The 19,690-nt window shown below is 45.3% G+C and overlaps 1 protein-coding gene across 1 annotated transcript in view; it reads right to left on the bottom strand.

The window, feature by feature from the left end:
- The window catches only part of LOC138649691 (AP-1 complex subunit mu-1), an 88,627-nt gene extending 69,320 nt beyond the window's left edge, over positions 1–19,307 (bottom strand). The window contains exons 1-3 of the mRNA XM_069740315.1: positions 19,027–19,307; positions 14,951–15,107; positions 13,349–13,416 (exon numbers count right to left, since the gene is read on the bottom strand). Of these exons, the coding sequence (XP_069596416.1) occupies positions 13,349–13,416; positions 14,951–15,107; positions 19,027–19,068 (267 nt within the window). The 5' untranslated portion in view covers positions 19,069–19,307. The remainder of the gene's footprint in view (positions 1–13,348; positions 13,417–14,950; positions 15,108–19,026) is intronic.
- Between the last annotated feature and the right edge of the window lie 383 nt (positions 19,308–19,690).

Genomic DNA, 19,690 nt, shown 5'->3' on the forward strand with positions numbered 1-19,690 from the left:
GAGGCAAGATAGTATTCCTATTTCCATCTTTAGGGGTATTTAGTCCTCCGGCTGTGACGAGGTGTCTAGGATTGTTAGGTACACTCCACGGCTACTTCTAGTTGCGGTATTAAGATCAGGTTTGCGGTCAGTATAGTGACCACCTACTCCAGTGAAAGTTTTCATGCTGCTCCAAGGTCACCGTATCATAACAGTACAACTGGCCCATAATGAGTTAAATGCATCTCAGAAGAAGGGAAGAAAGGTCTTGTGCCATTTTTTTTTCTTTAGTCTACTTTGTCTTCTCCTCCCTTTTAATCTCTGGGTGACTGAGGAGCGTTGTGCTAGCATGAATGTTCAGGAATTAGCTTCTCGTGTAGACCAGCTTGCTGCTAGGGTACAGGGTATTTCTGATTATATTGTTCAAACTCCTGCCTTAGAACCGAAGATTCCTACTCCTGATTTGTTTTCTGGTGACAGGTCTAAATTTTTGAGTTTTAAAAACAACTGTAAATTGTTTTTTGCTCTGAGACCTCGATCCTCCGGTGATTCCATTCAGCAGGTAAAGATCGTAATCTCCCTGCTGCGTGGCGACCCGCAGGATTGGGCATTTTCCCTGGAATCTGGGAATCCGGCTTTGCTTAATATAGACTCCTTTTTTCAGGCTTTGGGATTATTATATGATGAACCGAATTCTGTGGATCAAGCTGAGAAGACCTTGTTGGCCCTGTCTCAGGGTCAAGAGGCAGCAGAATTGTACTGTCAGAAATTCAGAAAATGGTCGGTGTTGACTAAATGGAATAATGATGCTTTGGCGGCAATTTTCAGAAAGGGTCTTTCTGAATCCATTAAAGATGTCATGGTGGGGTTTCCCACGCCTTCTGGTCTGAGTGATTCTATGTCTCTGGCCATTCAGATTGACCGGCGCTTGCAGGAGCGCAGAACTGTGTGCGCTTTGGCGTTGTCCTCAGAGCAGATTCCTGAGCCAATGCAGTGTGATAGGATTCTGTCTAGAACAGAACGACAAGGATTCAGACGTCAAAATGGGTTGTGTTATTATTGTGGCGATGCTTCTCATGTCATTGCAGTCTGTCCTAAGCGGACAAAGAAGATCGCTAGTTCATTTACCATCAGTACTGTACAACCTAAATTTCTGTTATCGGTGTCCTTGATCTGATCATTGTCATCATTTTCTGTCATGGCGTTTGTGGATTCAGGCGCTGCCCTGAACTTAATGGACTTTGGGTTTGCCAGGCGTTGTGGTTTTTCCTTGCAGCCTTTGCAGAACCCTATTCCTTTAAGGGGCATTGATGCTACACCCTTGGCTAAAAACAAGCCCCGGTTTTGGACACAGGTGACTATGCGCATGGCGCCAGCCCATCAGGAAGATTGTCGATTTCTGGTGTTGCATAATTTGCATGATGCCATCGTGCTGGGTTTTCCGTGGTTGCAGGTACATAATCCTGTGTTGGATTGGAAGTCCATGTCTGTGACTAGTTGGGGTTGTCAGGCGGTTCATAATGATGTTCCTTTGATGTCAATCTCCTCTTCCTCCTCTTCTGAAATTCCAGAGTTTTTGTCTGATTTTCAGGATGTATTCAATGAGCTCAAGTCCAGTTTCCTTCCACCGCACAGGGACTGCGATTGTGCTATTGACTTGATTCCAGGCTGTAAGTTTCCTAAGGGTCGACTTTTCAACCTATCTGTGCCTGAACATACCGCCATGCGGAGCTATATTAAGGAGTCTTTGGAGAAAGGGCATATTCGACTATCTTCTTCACCGTTGGGAGCGGGGTTCTTTTTTGTTGCTAAAAAAGATGGTTCCTTGAGACCCTGTATAGATTATCGCCTCTTGAATAAGATCACTGTCAAGTTTCAATACCCTTTACCTTTGCTTTCCGATTTGTTTGCTAGGATTAAGGGAGCTAGTTGGTTTACTAAGATTGACCTTCGAGGGGCATATAATCTTGTTCGTATTAAGCAGGGTGATGAATGGAAAACTGTGTTTAACACGCCCGAAGGCCATTTTGAATACCTTGTGATGCCATTCGGACTCTCTAATGCTCCATCTGTTTTTCAGTCCTTCATGCATGATATCTTTCGGACTTATCTTGATAAATTCTTGATTGTATACTTGGACGATATTTTGATTTTTTCCGATGATTGGGAGTCTTATGTGCAACAGGTCAGGATGGTATTTCAGATCCTTCGTGACAATGCTTTGTTTGTGAAAGGGTCTAAGTGTCTCTTTGGGGTGCAGAAGGTTTCTTTTTTGGGCTTTATTTTTTCTCCCTCATCTATAGCGATGGATCCGGTTAAGGTTCAGGCCATTCATGATTGGATTCAGCCCACATCCGTGAAGAGCCTTCAGAAATTTTGGGGTTTTGCAAATTTTTATCGCAGTTTCATTGCTAATTTTTCCAGCGTGGTTAAACCATTATTAATCCGGTGTCTTTTCGACTGGCGCTTCTGGCCTCTTTTGCTATCCATAATGTCTTCCATAGATGTTTATTGCGGAAATATGTGGAGCCCGCTGTTCCCTCTGTGGATCCTCCGGCCCCTGTGTTGGTTGATGGGGAGTTGGAATATGTTGTTGAGAAGATTTTGGATTCCCGTTTTTTGAGGCGGAAGCTTCAGTACCTGGTCAAATGGAAGGGTTATGGCCAGGAGGATAATTCTTGGGTTTTTGCCTCTGATGTCCATTGACCGATTTGACGAAGAAAGGCGCTGATGTGGCGAATTGGTCCTCTGCGGCTGTCTCTGCTTTCCAGGAGCTTAAACGTCGATTTACTTCTGCTCCGGTGTTGCGCCAACCGGATGTTTCTCTTCCGTTTCAGGTTGAGGTTGACGCTTCTGAGATTGGGGCAGGGGCCGTTTTGTCTCAGAGGGATCCTGCTGGTTCCTTAATGAAACCGTGTGCCTTCTTTTCCCGTAAGTTTTCACCTACTGAACGCAATTATGATGTTGGCAATCGGGAGTTGTTGTCTATGAAGTGGGCGTTTGAGGAGTGGCGACATTGGCTTGAGGGAGCTAAGCACCGTATTGTGGTCTTGACTGATCATAAGAATTTGATTTACCTCGAGTCTGCCAAACGGCTGAATCCTAGACAGGCTTGATGGTCCTTGTTTTTTTCCCGTTTTGATTTTGTGGTCTCGTACCTTCCGGGTTCTAAGAATATTAAGGCTGATGCTCTCTCTAGGAGTTTTTTGCCTGATTCTCCTGAGGTCTTAGAACCGGTCGGTATTCTGAAAGAAGGGGTGGTCCTTTCTGTCATTTCCCCTGATTTATGACGGGTTCTTCAGGAATTTCAGGCTGACAAACCTGACCGCTGTCCTGTGGGGAAACTGTTTGTTCCTGACAGATGGACTAGTAGAGTGATTTCTGAGGTTCACTGTTCCGTGTTGGCTGGTCATACTGGCATTTTTGGTACCAGAGACTTGGTTGGTAGGTCCTTTTGGTGGCCTTCTTTGTTGCGTGATGTGCGTTCTTTTGTGCAGTCCTGTGGGACTTGTGCGCGGGCCAAGCCTTGTTGTTCCCGTGCTAGTGGGTTGCTTTTGCCATGGCCAGTCCCTGAGAGGCCTTGGACGCATATTTCGATGGATTTTATTTCTGATCTTCCGGTCTCCCAGAAGATGTCTGTTATCTGGGTTGTTTGCGACCGATTCTCTAAGATGGTTCATTTGGTGCCTTTGCCTAAATTGCCTTCCTCTTCAGATTTGGTTCCGTTGTTTTTTCAGCATGTGGTTCATTTGCATGGTATTCCGGAGAATATTGTGTCTGACAGAGGTTCCCAGTTTGTTTCTAGGTTTTGGCGGGCCTTTTGTGCTAGGCTGGGCATTGATTTGTCTTTTTCTTCTGCATTTCATCCTCAGACAAATGGCCAGACCGAGCGAACTAATCAGACTTTGGAGACTTATTTGAGATGCTTTGTGTCTGCTGATCAGGATGATTGGGTGGCTTTCTTGCCATTGGCCGAGTTTGCCCTTAATAATCGGGCTAGTTCGGCTACCATGGTTTCGCCTTTCTTTTGTAATTTTGGTTTTCATCCTCGTTTTTCTTCTGGGCAGGTTGAGCCTTCTGACTGTTCTGGTGTGGATTCTGTGGTGGACATGTTGCAGCAGATTTGGGCTCATGTGGTGGACAATTTGGTGTTGTCTCAAGAGGAGGCTCAACGTTTTGCTAATCGTCGTCGGTGTGTTGGTTCCCGGCTTCGGGTTGGGGATCTGGTCTGGTTGTCTTCCCGTCATGTTCCTATGAAGGTTTCTTCTCCTAAGTTTAAGCCTCGGTTTATTGGTCCTTATAGGATTTCTGAGATTATTAATCCAGTGTCTTTTCGACTGGCGCTTCTGGCCTCTTTTGCTATCCATAATGTCTTACATAGATCTTTATTGCGGAAATATGTGGAGCCCGTTGTTCCCTCTGTGGATCCTCCGGCCCCTGTGTTGGTTGATGGGGAGTTGGAATATGTTGTTGAGAAGATTTTGGATTCCCGTTTTTCGAGGCGGAAGCTTCAGTACCTGGTCAAATGGAAGGGTTATGGCCAGGAGGATAATTCTTGGGTTTTTGCCTCTGATGTCCATGCTGCTAATTTGGTTCGTGCCTTTCATCTGGCTCATCCTGATCGGCCTGGGGGCTCTGGTGAGGGTTCGGTGACCCCTCCTCAAGGTGGGGGGGGGAGGTACTGTTGTGAATTCTGCTTTTGAGCTCCCTCTGGTGGTAGCAGATGGCAATGCAGTTGTTTCTGGACTGCAGTCTTGGACAGGTGTATCTGCTAATTGCAGTTCTGACTGGGGTATTTAGGCGTGCAGGACTCATTAGTCCTTGCCAGTTGTCAATGTCTTTTGGGATATGAGTGATCTCTGCCTGGCTTCTCCTGCTTGGCTGCTATTTCAGCAAAGATAAGTGTCTGTTTATTTTTCTGTGGCACACTGCTGTGTGCTTGTTTTTGATTGTATTCCTGCTCTGAATGTAGGATTCGCTGGAGTTGCAGATTTACGCTCCTACGTCTTTAGTTAGATAGAGGAAGTTTTTGTATATTCTGCTGTGGATATTTTTGAAGGGTTTTAATACTGACCGCACAGAACTCTGTCCTATCCTGTCCTATTTTAGCTAGAGTGGCCTCGTGTGCTAAATCCTGTTTTTCTGCCTGTGTATGTTTTTCCTCTCCGACTCACCGCCAATATTTGTGGGGGGCTGTCTATCTTTTGGGGTTCTGCTCTGAGGCAAGATGGTATTCCTATTTCCATCTTTAGGGGTATTTAGTCCTCCGGCTGTGACGAGGTGTCTAGGATTGTTAGGTACACTCCACGGCTACTTCTAGTTGCGGTATTAAGATCAGGTTTGCGGTCAGTATAGTGACCACCTACTCCAGTGAAAGTTTTCATGCTGCTCCAAGGTCACCGTATCATAACAGGACCCTCTCCAGGCTATTAATATCTGCCCTCAGTCACTGGCTTTACCACTCTGGCGGAGAAAATTGCGTGGGAGCCAATTTTTTCCGTGATTTAACCCTTTAATTTAATAGCTAGAGCGTCCAAATTTTGCACATACACACTACTAACATTAGTAGTGTGTAATATGCAAAAAAAGGGATATGAGATGGTTTACTGTATGTAAACCATGTTTCACATCATGTCGGGTTTGGGAAGGAGATAGGAAAAGCCGGCAATTGAATTACCGGCTTTTAAGCTATGTAGCGCTGTATGAAATATTAATATATACACATATATGTGTCTCACTGACATTATATATATGTATATCCCTATACTATGTGTAGACATTTATCTTAGGTTAGTTTCACACTTGCGTTTAAAACGCATCCGCAGGTGGTGAAAAAAAACTCATGTAAACGCGTACAAACGCTGCGTTTTCGCATGCGGTTAAAAAAACGCAGCGTTTGTATGCGTTCACATGCGTTTTTTCCTGCATTTGTGTTTTTGGCACGCATGATGAGAAATTTCACAAGAGAAAAATCAAGATCCAGACACCGCCAATGGGACTACAGAGGGCGTGTGACATGATTCTGTGGACCAAAATATGGAAAAATTGTAGCTCTCAAAATGTGGTAACGCAAAAAATATTTTTTGGAATAAAAAGCGTCTTTTAGTGTGTGACAGCTGCCAATCAAAAATCAACTAGAAAACCCACTATAAATAGAAATCAAACCCCCTTCATGAACTCTTTAGTTAGGGAAAAATTAAAAAATTGTATTTATTTCCATTTTCCCATTATGGTTAGAGCTAGGGTTAGGGGTAGGGTTATGGTTAGGGTTTGGATCCCTTTATCACCTTGATGGTGGGGGGTGGCTTATCAGTGTCTAGACTTAGGGTACCGTCTCACAGTGGCACTTTGGTCGCTACGACAGCACGATCCGTGACGCTCCAGCGTCGCTCCATTATCGCTCCAGCGTCGTAGACTGCGGTCACACTTCGCAATGCACGGCGCTGGAGCGATAATTTCATGACGTATTTGCGATGTAGAATCAGCAGAGGAGGTGGAGAATATCGTGCACACCTTTGTTACACGATGCGATCATGCCGCCACAGCGGGACACTTGACGACGAAAGAAAGTTTCAAACGATCTGCTACGATGTACGATTCTCAGCGGGGTCCCTGATTGCAGTAGCGTGTCAGACACAGCGAGATCGTAAGTATATCGCTGGAACGTCATGGATCGTGCCGTCGTAGCGACCAAAGTGCCACTTTGAGACGGTACTAAAGGGTTAGGGTTTGGATCCCTTTATCACCTTGATGGTGGGGGGTGGCTTATCAGTGTCTAGACTTGTTTTTCTCTATTGAAACGCATGCGTTCAAAAACGCAACCAAACGCATGTGCTTAAAAACGCATGCGTTTACATAGACAGCAATACGTTTTTTTTATGCAATCGAACGCATGCGTTTTTTGGCAGCAAAAAAACGCCTCTAGAAATTACTACATGTTGCATTTCCGCACCAAAACGCAAGCATCGAAGACGCATGCGTCGTCAAACGCTGCCAAAAAAAAGCATGCATTTTTAATGTTAAATATAAGGGGAAAAAAAAACGCATGCGTTTATATGCGTTAAAACGCAGCGGCAAAAAACGCAAATGTGAAACCAGCCTTAGCTATTCTATTCTAACCTGTCAGTGTGATTTTACTGTACACCGCACTGAATTGCCGGCTTTTCTATAGAACACCGCTGCGTATTTCTCGCAAGTCACACTGTTGGTCCGTGTGTAATCCGTATTTTTCTGGCCCCCACAGACTTTCATTGGCGCATTTTTTGCGCAAAACGGTGACAAACGCAGCATGCTGCATTTTTCTACACCAGTATCAGAGGGGTTAAACTCCTGTGATCAGTGCTAGCACCGAACGTGGGGGTTGCTGCATGGTAACAGCTCTCATATAGAGCCAACACCGGCATTTGATCTCGGCAGAACTCAGCGTGAGTATGTACGGAGATTTGAGGGAATGCAACTCCCATGATGCCATATATATATATATATGATGTATGTCGAGAAAGGGTTAAGGGAATAAAAATTAAAAGTTTGAAAAATGCTACATTTTCTAACTTCACAATAAACAAGTCACATTGAACAAATACCGGTTTTTACGTACCGGTAATAGGATTTTACAGAGTCCACGACAGCACCCACAACGAGAGAGGGGATCCGCCCACCTCCCGGACAGGAACCTACAGGTTAAAAAGGGGCGGTCCCCCTCGCCCTCCAGTTTGTGTTCCAGAGTACAAGGGATACCGCCAAAGCATCAGTACATGACAATATTATCTTAAACATTATTAAATACCACCACCTCTATAGAGTGATCTCTAAGGCACACCTTCCAACAGAGTGCAGGAATAAGTAACTAAATACGGGGGGGAATGTATGGGTGCTGTCGTGGTACCCTATTACCGGTACGTAAAAACCGGTTTTCCTATCGCCACGACAGCACCCACAACGAGAGACTTTCAAAGACTATTTAACTGGGAGGGACCACAGCACTAAGTACTGAACGGCCAAACTGTAAGCTGGAATTAGCAGATAGATCAAGGCGATAGTGCTTATAAAAGGTGGAGGGTGATGACCAAGTTGCCGCCTTACATATCATTTCAATGGGGACATCTGCCTTCTCCGCCCAGGATGATGCCATGGCCCGAGTGGAGTGCGCCCTGATGCCTTCTGGTGGTGTTACTCCCCTGGCAGAATAGGCAAGACATATCGCTTCTCTAATCCATCTAGCGATAGAGTTCTTCGTGACACCAGAACCTTTTTTCTGATTCTGGAAAGAAACAAACAGAGCCCTACTCTGTCTCCAGCTTTGTGTCCTATCCAGGTATTCTAATATCGCCCTCTTTACATCTAGGGTATGATATTTTTTCTCCTCTTCTGAACCTGGATTTTCATAGAAAGATGGTAAATAAATCTCCTGACTTCTATGAAATTTAGTTGCTACTTTTGGTAAATATGCAGGATCAGGCTTTAAGACAATCTTATCCTGGAGAATTATTAGATAGGGAGGATCTACTGATAACGCATGAATATCACTGACCCTCCTGGCAGATGTTAATGCTAAGAGTAGAGCTGTTTTTAAGGTTAAATTTTTCATTGAAATAGAGTCTAAAGGCTCGAACGGAGGTTCAGTCAACGCCTCAAGCACCAAATTTAAATCCCAAGGGGGTATTCTTACAATATGGATTGGGTTAGAACGCTGACATGCCTTAATAAATCTAGCAACCCATCTATTACCAGCTATATCACTGTTATACAGAGCCCCCAAGGCTGAAACATGAACTCTTAGAGTGTTGACTGCTAAGCCCAATTCCCAGCCTTTCTGAAGGAATTCTAAAATAGCTGAAATCGGAGCCTTATCTCCTAATGGTTGCTGATAAAACATAAGGAATTTTTTCCAAATTTTTGTGTAGATCTTTGTAGTGACCTCCTTCCTACTTTTCAATAAGGTAGCTATTAAAGCATTAGAGAACCCCCTCTCCCTCAGAAGCTCCCTCTCAAGTTCCAAGCCGTTAAGTGAAGAGTCTCCAAATTTGGATGATGAAATGGACCCTGAGAGAGGAGTTCCGGAACCACTGGCAACACCCAGGGATCGGTCACAGACATTGTCCTGAGGAGAGAGAACCAAGGCCTCCTGGGCCAGAAGGGGGCGATTAAGATCACTCTGGCTCTTTCCTCCCGGATCTTCCTGAGAACTATCGGAATCAGACACATTGGGGGAAAGGCATATGCCAGCTGGAAGTCCCAACGGACACGAAGGGAATCCACTATAAATGGTTGGTCTGCTATGTGTAAAGATGCGAACCTTCTGACCTTCCTGTTCTTCCTCGAAGCAAACAGATCTATTGTCGGCAACCCCCACAGATTGACTATCTGATCGAATATCTGTTGGTTTAGGGACCACTCTCCCTGACGAAGGGAATGGCGACTGAGGTAGTCCGCCTCTATATTGAGTTCCCCATTTATGTGAACTGCCGACAGGGATTGTAAGTGTTTCTCGGCCAGAGACAATATCTGTGCTGTAGTGGTCATCAGGGATCGAGACGTTGTCCCCCCCTGATGATTGATGTAGGCTACCACAGTCATATTGTCTGTTTGTATCTGTACATGCATATTCCTCAGGGATGGTAGTAAGGAAAGAAGAGCCTGATAGACTGCAGTAAGCTCTCTTAGAATTGAGGAATTCTGGGACTCCTGAATCGACCATCGCCCTTGGGTTAGAATGTCTCCCATATGGGCTCCCCAACCGAACGGGCTGGCATCTGTTGTAACTATATTGTTCGGAATGATGGTCCAGAGAACTCCTTTTGACAAATGTGCTGGATTGAGCCACCATCTCAGATCGTGAAGAGTGGCGGGTGATAATTTGAACCTTCTGCTTAGAGCACCGTGAAGATCTTTTTCTGCTTGAAGAACTTCGTATTGAAGCATTCGGGTATGAGCCTGAGCCCATCTTACCGCCGATATACACGCAGTCAAAGATCCTAGTAGAGACATTGCGTCTCTTAAACTTAAGTTTGGAACTTTCCTTACTGCCGTGATCCTTTGAACGATCTTCCGCTTCTTCTCTTCTGGTAGGAAGGATGACTGATCTTCTGAATCTAGAAGAACTCCTAGGAACATTTGACGTCTTGTGGGTTCCAGTTTTGACTTTTCCCAGTTGATTATCCATCCGAGTTCCTGTAGGGATGATATTATGGCATTTACCCTAGACGTACACTGGTCAATTGAATTTCCTACTATCAAAAAATCGTCTAAATAGGGCACCACAAGGGTTTCTCTCTCCCTGATATGGGCCATTACTTCCGAAACAACCTTAGTAAAAACTCTAGGTGCCATGGACAGGCCAAAGGGCATTGCCAAAAATTGAAAATGTTTAATCTGATGGTTTACCCATACTGCCATCCTGAGGAATTGCTGGTGATTTCTGTGAACTGGAAGATGGTAGTACGCATCTTTTAGATCCAAGACCGACATGTAGCACCTAGGAAACAAAAGCTTAGTTGTTGACTTTATGGATTCCATCTTAAAAGAGTGGTACTGAAGATATTTATTCAATTTACGTAAATTTATGATAGTCCTAAAGGACCCATCAGGTTTAGAGATTAAGAATAGCGGAGAATAGAAACCCGACTTCTCCTGATGTTTTGGTACTTCTTCAATAACTCGCTTTGTAAGCAATTGTTGAATCTCTAATTCTAAGGCCTGTTGTTGGGCTGGAGTGTCCAGTGATGTTATCACAAAATGATCTGGGGGAGTTCTCAAAAATTCTAATTTTAATCCGGACTCAACCACCCCCATTATCCAGGCACTAGAAGTAATCTTTTTCCATTTATCTGAGAAGAACTTTAGTCTACCCCCTACTGGTAGATCTGTTTTATCTGTAATTACGCCTACGTCTTGAGAAAGATGAAGGGTTCTTATAGTATCCACCTTTCTTCTTTTGATCTGATGTTTCCCAGTCGCGATTATATCCCTGCTGGTCTGCCTGGAATCTTCTGAAGGGCATGCGTCTTCGGAAGGCGTTCCTAAAAGTGGGATTAAACGTTTTAGGAAATCCCTTCTTCCTATCTTCTGCCTTTGCAAGGATGTCATCCAGCACCGGGCCGAATAGGTACTCACCCCTACATGGAATGGAGCAAAGTTTAGCTTTAGCCTGAGCATCCCCCTTCCATGTCTTTAGCCATAGTGCCCGTCTGGCCGCATTCGAAAGACCTGCCGATCTTGCGGCCAATTTCAGAGAATCAATCGAGGCATCTGCTAGATAAGCTGCTCCTTCTCTGACCTGAGACAGGGAATTTAACAATTTCTCCCTGGGTACCTTCGCTTTAAGCTGCTCCTCCAGCTGAGTCACCCAGACCATAATTGATCTGGCCGTGCAGGTGCCTGCGATAGCAGGTTTAAAGGCTCCAGATGATGACTCCCATAGTTTTTTAAGGAGCATGTCAGCCTTTCTGTCTGAAGGATCCTTGAGGAGCCCTACATCTTCTAACGGAAGTGAAGCTGTTTTCGAAGTAGAGGCTACTGCCGCATCTATTTTCGGAACCTTCATCCACTGGGATAAAGTGTCATCTTCAAAGGGGTACCTTCTTTTTGCAGCTGAAGGTAAAAACCCCTTATCCAGCTTGTCCCACTCCCGTCTGACCAGATCTTTAACTGAATTCACCACTGAGAAAGCTTTCCGACTTCTCTAGCTCAGCCCTGCGAACATGATCTCCTGGGTTGTTTTCGGTTCTTTACTGTCTGCAACCCCCATAGTTGCACGGACTGCCTTAATTAAGGTCTCCATACCATCCGTGGAAAAGCAAGGCCTTCCTTCCTCATCTGAAGAGGATGCCGAAGAACTTTCCGAACATTCGCCCTCTTGTACCGAAGGGCTGGAATCGGACACCAACTCCACACTGCTTTTCTCATGCCGTTTGGTTTTAAGGGATGATTTTATTTCTTCCCTAATTACCTCCCTCAAATCCGATACCCGGAGAGGGGCCTTTTCTTCTAACATACGACATATGCATGATTGGCATAATTTCTTTACATAGGTGTCAGGTAGAGGCTCTGTGCATACAGCACACTGCTTATGCTTAGATTTGGAGACCTTTTTCCCCTACAATAAAGCATAGTGTAGAAAAAGCTGTATCAGGCAATGGTCTACATATTACACTCACCACTGCTGGAAAATGTAGAGTACCGGCTTTTGAGGGGGTGAGGTGCGCCGTGACGCTGGTTTGCCAGGGTCCTGCTGCCCACGTTCACCGCTATGAGACCTGTGTTCTCCTGTCTGTCGGTGTTCGGCGTCTCCTGCCGAAGACATGTTGCCGCACACACATCTCACCTGAGCGCTGCTTCTTTTCAAAAGTCCCGCGCTCCTCCTCCCGGTCTCCTCCGGAAGTTGTTACTCTGCTTCCGGGTCATAAGCGCCGACCTGCTCCTGCAGCGTCGCGCGCGTGTGAACGACCCAGGGCGGCGTGCCTTCCCCCGGGAACGTCACCGCTCCTTGCCAGACGAGGGGGGAAGCTGGACACAGGACTTCCCCCGACGCTGCTTCCGGGCCCCCGACTCTGCCGTTCTCCCCGGACACCGCACAGAGGCTTGGCGGACCCGGGTAAGACAAAACGACCTGTAGGCTCCCGCCGTCCGGACAGGAACCCAAACTGGAGGGCGAGGGGGACCGCCCCTTTTTAACCTGTAGGTTCCTGTCCGGAAGGTGGGCGGATCCCCTCTCTCGTTGTGGGTGCTGTCGTGGCTATAGGAAAATTACCATTAACACGAAGCACAATATGCCACGAAAAAGCAATCTCAGAATCAGTGGGATCCATTGAAGCGTTCCAGAATTATGACCACATAAAGTGACAGTGGTCAGAATTGTAAAATTTGGCCCGGTCAGGAAGGTGAAAACAGGCTGTGGTGCGAAAGGGGTCTACAAACAGCAAATTTTTATTCACTTTCAGTCAGGGCGATGTATGGTCAGTATTTTCTTCCACGGTTGTAATAGAGCTATATTTCTGTACATGCAGTTTTACCACAAAATCGGTGCGTTTTCAAATTAACTGTTAATGACCTAACAGTTTTGCCTGCGAAAATCCACAGCCATTCACAATCAATAGGAAAACCACTGTGTCACTGCCAAATGTGACGATACCCCTGAAACTTATTCCAATCCCAGCCTGTCAGCGGTGAAATGGTAATAGCCCTTTAACATTTATAACCACGTTACATATTAAAACTAGAGGCAATGTTTGTTACAATGATACACACCGCAGGGATACCAGAGGTCTGGCTTACCCCATAGGTGCATTAATAGAACGTCATCTTATCCACATGACTGTCTTCATGCATTACAGATCCTATCACATGAAGCCTCAGCCATTTAACTTCTCACCTGAACCACCTTGTAAAGGAAGGAGAAGACCAAGGACACACAAGCATTCTTTTTGGATGTTGCGACCACTGGAGCACTGTTAAGGTTAATACAATGGCAAGTCAAAAGTTTACAGAACATGTAATCCAAGACTAACATGTCTTAGAAGAAATACTTGGAGACTTTGTATGCATAAAGAGGGAATAGAGCAACAGAAATCTACAGAACTGAAAATACAGTTCGGTCCAGAAAAGGACAGTGACAAGTGTTTGCATTTTAGCCTTTTACCAAAACATATTGAAGATACAGTTACCGTATATGATCAATCTGGGCTTAATGTGCAGACTCTCAGCATAAGGCCGGGAACGAGACAATCGTGTCCATTATGTAAATGACACTCCAATCAGATCAGATTAGTGTGATCCGATCTCTAGTCATAAATCTAGTGTAATAGAGGTCTCAAGGTCATTCAGATCAGTAGATCATATAAACCTTTAAATTATCAATTTTATTAGGTATGAATTAAAAGAAAAAATTGGGCACAAAAAAAAAAGTATCTCTGTATCTCCCTAGTGGGATGGATACATTTTTTCACACCAATTATATCCTGTTGTACCCTACGGTGTTATCCTATTAAAATAAAACTTCCCAAGTGTGGAGGCTGGCACCCTACAATAAATGGGGCCCCCGCTCACTAGATGATCCATTTAACCCTAAACTATTACCTTATTGTGCAAGCATTATCATATACGAGGGGTATACAGGGTGGATACACAAGTTACAAAGGGTAAAGGAAGGTGACTATCTATAGTGATAGACACTGGTAGTATATAACCACCTGACAGTCATACCGCTATGCGTTGTGGAGGATCGGATACACCCTTTCTCAGCTCCGATAATTGGTGCGCAATATGCTGTCAGCATTTAGAATTAGTAAATCTGATTGCTGATCACCGGTTACTTATCTTTCTCCTTTCATGTTCCCCCCGTACCTTGGCCCGGATAGTATACCTGGCAGTGGAGCGGTGTCGCTATACACGCAAGTGACTCACTGAACCAATGAGAAGTGGCATTAGGTTCGAGGGGTAACTAATGCCCAGAATTTTAATGCATATTTTACCTTTCTCCCAGCTTAAAAAAAAAATCATGGAGAACCTCTTTAAAGGGAACCTGTCACCCCCAAAATCGATGGTGAGGTAAGCTCACCGTCATCAGGGGCTTATCTACAGCATGTCTGTGAAGTACTGCAGTGCGCAGGCGCTGGGCCTCTCTGACCTTTCCGTTGCCTGCGCACTGCAATACTTTGCTCTGCCCTCAACGGGACAGACAAAGTACGCCTGCGCCGGAGCCGTGGCGTGAAGACCAGAAGAGGACGTCACAGAATGAAGATGGGAGGCGCTGTTCCGGACCCGCGACACCCATCGGAGCAGGACCGCCCCTGGGTGAGTATAATCTAACGTTTATTTCTCATCTTTCTGGATACATCGGTGGCTTATCTACAGCATTACAGAATGCTATAGATAAGCCCCTGATGACGGTGAGCTTACCTCACCATCGATTTTGGGGGTGGCAGGTTCCCTTTAAGCGGATATGCACATATATTCTAACCAGAGAAAAGGATACAATATAAATTATTGTGTTTAATCCACATGAAGCGCACTCCGCCATGAGCCAAAATTGGTGAAAGTGCCCCTTCCTCTTCCTTCTCCATTAAGATCGGCATAAAGTGTTCAACTTCAGACATGTCCACATCTCCACGGTAATTTCGACAAATGAGGACCTGAAAGAATTAGAAGAAAAAAAAAAAAAGGGGGACGATGGATTAAATATATTACACATTATTTATACTGTATATCAAATAGGAGACAATTCAAGGGTAAAAAAAAAAAAGCAAAAATGCCTGTGTTCTATGTAACGATCAAAGTGAAGACTGGCTAAGTAATTAATGTGGTTTGCTCAGTCAGCCATACAGCGCGTTTCACATTACACACCCTGAGATTACTACAGCCAGCACTGACATAAAAGGCAGCACGTACTGCTCGCTAAGCAGCCTAGCACTGCATGGAGCCCAAAACTCGTAATCTTTTCAGGCTCGGATTTAGACAAAGTCCTGAATGTAGCCTGCTGAACGCCACAACATATGAGGTGCTGCATGTGACAAGACGCAAACAAGCCCTCCCTTAGAACACACCCAAGGGGCTTTCGTTAAAAAAACAGTCCCAAATATTAGCACTGCCTATTACATACTGTAACGCACTGTAAACAAAGGCAGGTAGAAGGGGTGATACGAAAGGTTGCCAAGAAAATCGGATTTACAGGGCTACAGCGGACAATTCCCTATGTCAGGATACTGCAACATTGCTATTCATGAAATTCCCTTACACATAATCCAGAATCGCCTTCCAGCCTGCACTGAGCACCTTCCTACAGCGAGTCTGACCCTAGAAATGTATAGATGTTATACAGGGGCTTCTTCTCTCAAATAGAGCAGAAAGTGGCAGGAGAAGGACAAACATCGTGGTCGCCAATTCATATGAATGATGTCAAATAACACCATAAAATATTATATGTGCATTTGTAAAAGGGGTTGGCTCCATTGTACAACCCCTTTAATAACAAAGAATATGGTTACTTGGCCTACTATACTTTTCTTCATGTGCTGTCTGATAACGCGGCCTACCATGAATACTTCTCTTCAAAAAACCTCATGCCAACACACAATTTTGTTGCATTTCAGCAACATGTGAATTTATCCTCAGTATGTGGTCCACACCATAACTATAGAGATGCAGGACACACACACTGCTCAAAAAATAAAGGGAACACTTCAACACCACAATATAACTCCAAGTCAATCACACTTCTGTGAAAACAGCCTGTCTAGTTATGAAGCAACATGGATTGTGAAACAATTTCTCCTGCTGTTATGCAAATGGAACAAAAAGCGGGTAAAAATAATAGGCAATTAGCAAGAAAACCCCTATAAAGGAGTGATTCTGCAGGGGGTGACCACAGGCCATTTTTCTATTCTAATCCATTTTGGTTGTTGTTTTGGTCATTTTGCATTTTGTTTTTTCTCTCACCCCTACAAACCACAGAAGTTGCTCATATACTGCAGATCATCCAAGATGGCACATCAATGCAAGCTGTGCCACAAAGGGTCTCTGTGTCTGTCAGCAGTGTCCAGAGCATGGAGAAGATATTAGGGCATGAGAGGTCAACAACCCAACATCAGGACTGATACCTCTTTGTGCAAGGAGGAATACGAGAAGCAGTGCCAGACCCCTGTAAAATTACCTCCAGCAGGCCGCTAACATAAATGTGTCTGATTAAACTGTCAGAAACAGATTCCATGAGGGTTCTATGATGTCCACAAGTGTGCTGACAGCCCAACACCGTGCAGGACGAATGGCATTTTCCAGAGAACACCAAGATTGGCACATTCAATATTGGCACTCTGTGCTCTTTACAGATGAAAGCCGGTTCACACTGAGCACATGTAACAGTCTGGAGATGCTGTGGAGAACATTATGCTGCATGCAACATCCTTCAGCATGACCGGTTTGGCAGTGGGTCAGTAATGGTGTGGGGTGGCATTTCTTTGGAGGGCCGCACAGCCCTCCGTGTGCTTGCCAGAGGTAACCCGAATGCCATTAGATGCTGGGATCAGATCCTCAGACAATGCCAGACCTCATGTGGCTGGAGTGTCAGCAGTTACTGCAAGATGAAGGCATTGATGCTATGGACTGGCCTGCCCTTTCTCAGACCTGAATCCAATCATGCACATGAGGGACATCATGTCTCGTTCCATCCACCAAGGTCACGTTGCACCACAGACTGTCCAGGAGTTGACTGATGCTTTAAACCAGGTCTGGGAGTAAACCTCTCAGGAGACCATACACCCCCTCATCAGGAGTTGTAGGAAGGTCATACAGGCACGTGGAGACCACACACACTACTGAGCATCATTTCCTTGTCTTGGGGCATTTCCATTGAAGTTGGATCAGCCTGTAACTTCATTTTCCACTTTGATTTTGAGAATCATTCCAAATCCAGACCTCCGTGAGATATTCATTTTGATTTACATTGTTCATTTTTATGTTTTATTGTTCTCAATGTATTCAACTATATAATGCATAAAGATTTGCAACTGGAATATTTCAGCGATATCTAGGATGTGGGATTTTAGTGTTCCTTTAATTTTTTGAGCAGTGTATTTGGCACCTATTGTTCTGTTTAGAAAAATTCCAGTGAACCAATCACAGGCTTCTTTGGTCTGGCCATATGTTTGCCTCTGTGAAAAGGCGCCAAGTTATATTACACTTCTGTTGATTGCCTGAGTATGGTAGTAATCAATTGAGTGGGGGGTATATAGAGTTATAGCTGTCTGATCACTGATCTACAACTGGCCGTTGTAAATCTTATTATACTTCACGATTACATAACATTGGATTCTATTTGTACTGGGCTGCTTGCTGTAGTTTTGATAATATCGCAGTTCTCTGAATGCCAAGCTCTGTATAGCCCCGTCTAGCACACTGATTAGCAGCTGTCTATGCACAGTGGGGGGGGGGTCTGGCTGGACTACCTGGCAGCGGGTTTACTAGCCCTCTAGTGAGAATCTCCTGCTACCATAATTAAGCAGTAATATTATCAAAACTGCAGAAAGAAGCCCAGTAAGAGAGACACTGCTGGAATCAGTGTCTGTGTCCTTAACATTACGCTGCTTTCAGATTAGGGGGCAAAAACCTGGAGACAGATTCCCTTTAATAGTGGTTCCTATACCATTTATTACAATATAGTACTGGGAAATAGGTGGTCGCCTACATCTTCTCCACGTGTGGTATGTGATATGATTTAAAGGAACCTGCCACCAGAAAACATGGATGGGGTTAAGCTACAGGATAATGGCATTACTAACCTGCATGTAGCAGAATGTTCCGGGGAGAAAATTAACTGATTGACACCATGACAGGAACCTGAATGTGCGGGAGGGAATAACGTTCGGCCAAGTGCAGGCGCCAGGCAGGTTAGGAACGCTATAAACCTACAGATTAACCCCATATTTGCAGGCTGGTGACAGGTCCCCTTTAATATCTCTTGCATTGCTTATCTGTAGGATTTCGCCTGACCGGCCTAGCCGTACGTTCCCTGGCTTTCCCGTCCAGCTAGTCCATTCGGATCTATTTTCTACATTCCGTGTTTGATGAGGATTTGTAGATTTTTCGCCCCAAGCTCACCACAATCTGTGCGGAGATGCAGAATACATACACAGCAGATTTTATGTTTACAGTGGGCAAGCGGCGGGAACTAAAGAAAAAACACAGGAAAACCCCATTAAACATGCCTTTATCACACATCAGCTATCCTCCATCACCAATGGACCGGTTCTCCCTAATGTATCATCATCGGGTTGCCCAGACTTGTTCTCATTCATTGGGTTTCTTTCTACCCTGGACCAGGTACATTGTCTGACGTCTGATTTATCCATTCACACTGGAGCCAGCAGTATACTTTATAACATGGTGCCATCACCAGTGGGCAGCCAGCTATGGCATCACACCATTAGCCGCCATTACCAGGTGTCAGAGACGCTAGCGTGAATGGAGGCGTCCCCCTGTGATATGGGGCATCCCATGGCAGCTGTGCCGCCTGCACACGCGGTGCCCGGAGACACCAGCCCTATGCCAGCCTCTCACCTTGCCCTTCAGGTCCAGCACGTAGACCGCGCTGGCCGACATCCTCCCACAGCCGCACAGAGGCCTCAGTCTCTGCTCATCCCCGTTATAGCTCGGTGTAGCGGTCTGCGTTGCTCACAGGAAGCACACTCGCATCCCTTCCGGGCATCCCTGTCACAGAGCCCTCCACACTCAAGATGGCTGCTCGGAAACGACATAGCTCGTCATCGCTGTGTGGCAAAAAGCCATTCCCCTACCAACATGGCGGCGGTGCAGAGCGCGCGCCTGAGCCGGTGCGGTCTGACAGGACCGGAGGCTGTGTCCTGCAGTGTGCCGGTCTGCCAGCTGTTGGGCGCAGGGTACAGCTCTGCAGATGCATGGGTCGCCCCCAATACTTCTTAGGGAACCGAGACTCAGCGAAGCTTTTACTCCGGGGTTCTGTAAAATGGGGCAACTTTTGGCGTTCCCCGCCATTTTAGCCACAGTCCAGAAATTCCAGGGCAGTCTGTAAAAATATTTCACCTGCTCGTAAAAGAAATTGCGGCGTCCATGATTTCTTTTTTAGCTGAAGAAACGACTACTGATGATTTTGACTAATTATCCGTTCACGGTGAATACAGCTGGTACATCAGAACTATGGGCTGTAGCCATGGATCACTTATTATTTATTACAGTTTTCTAATAT

This window comes from Ranitomeya imitator, chromosome 1 (assembly GCF_032444005.1).
Source record: "Ranitomeya imitator isolate aRanImi1 chromosome 1, aRanImi1.pri, whole genome shotgun sequence".
NCBI classification, from domain to species: domain Eukaryota; kingdom Metazoa; phylum Chordata; class Amphibia; order Anura; family Dendrobatidae; genus Ranitomeya; species Ranitomeya imitator.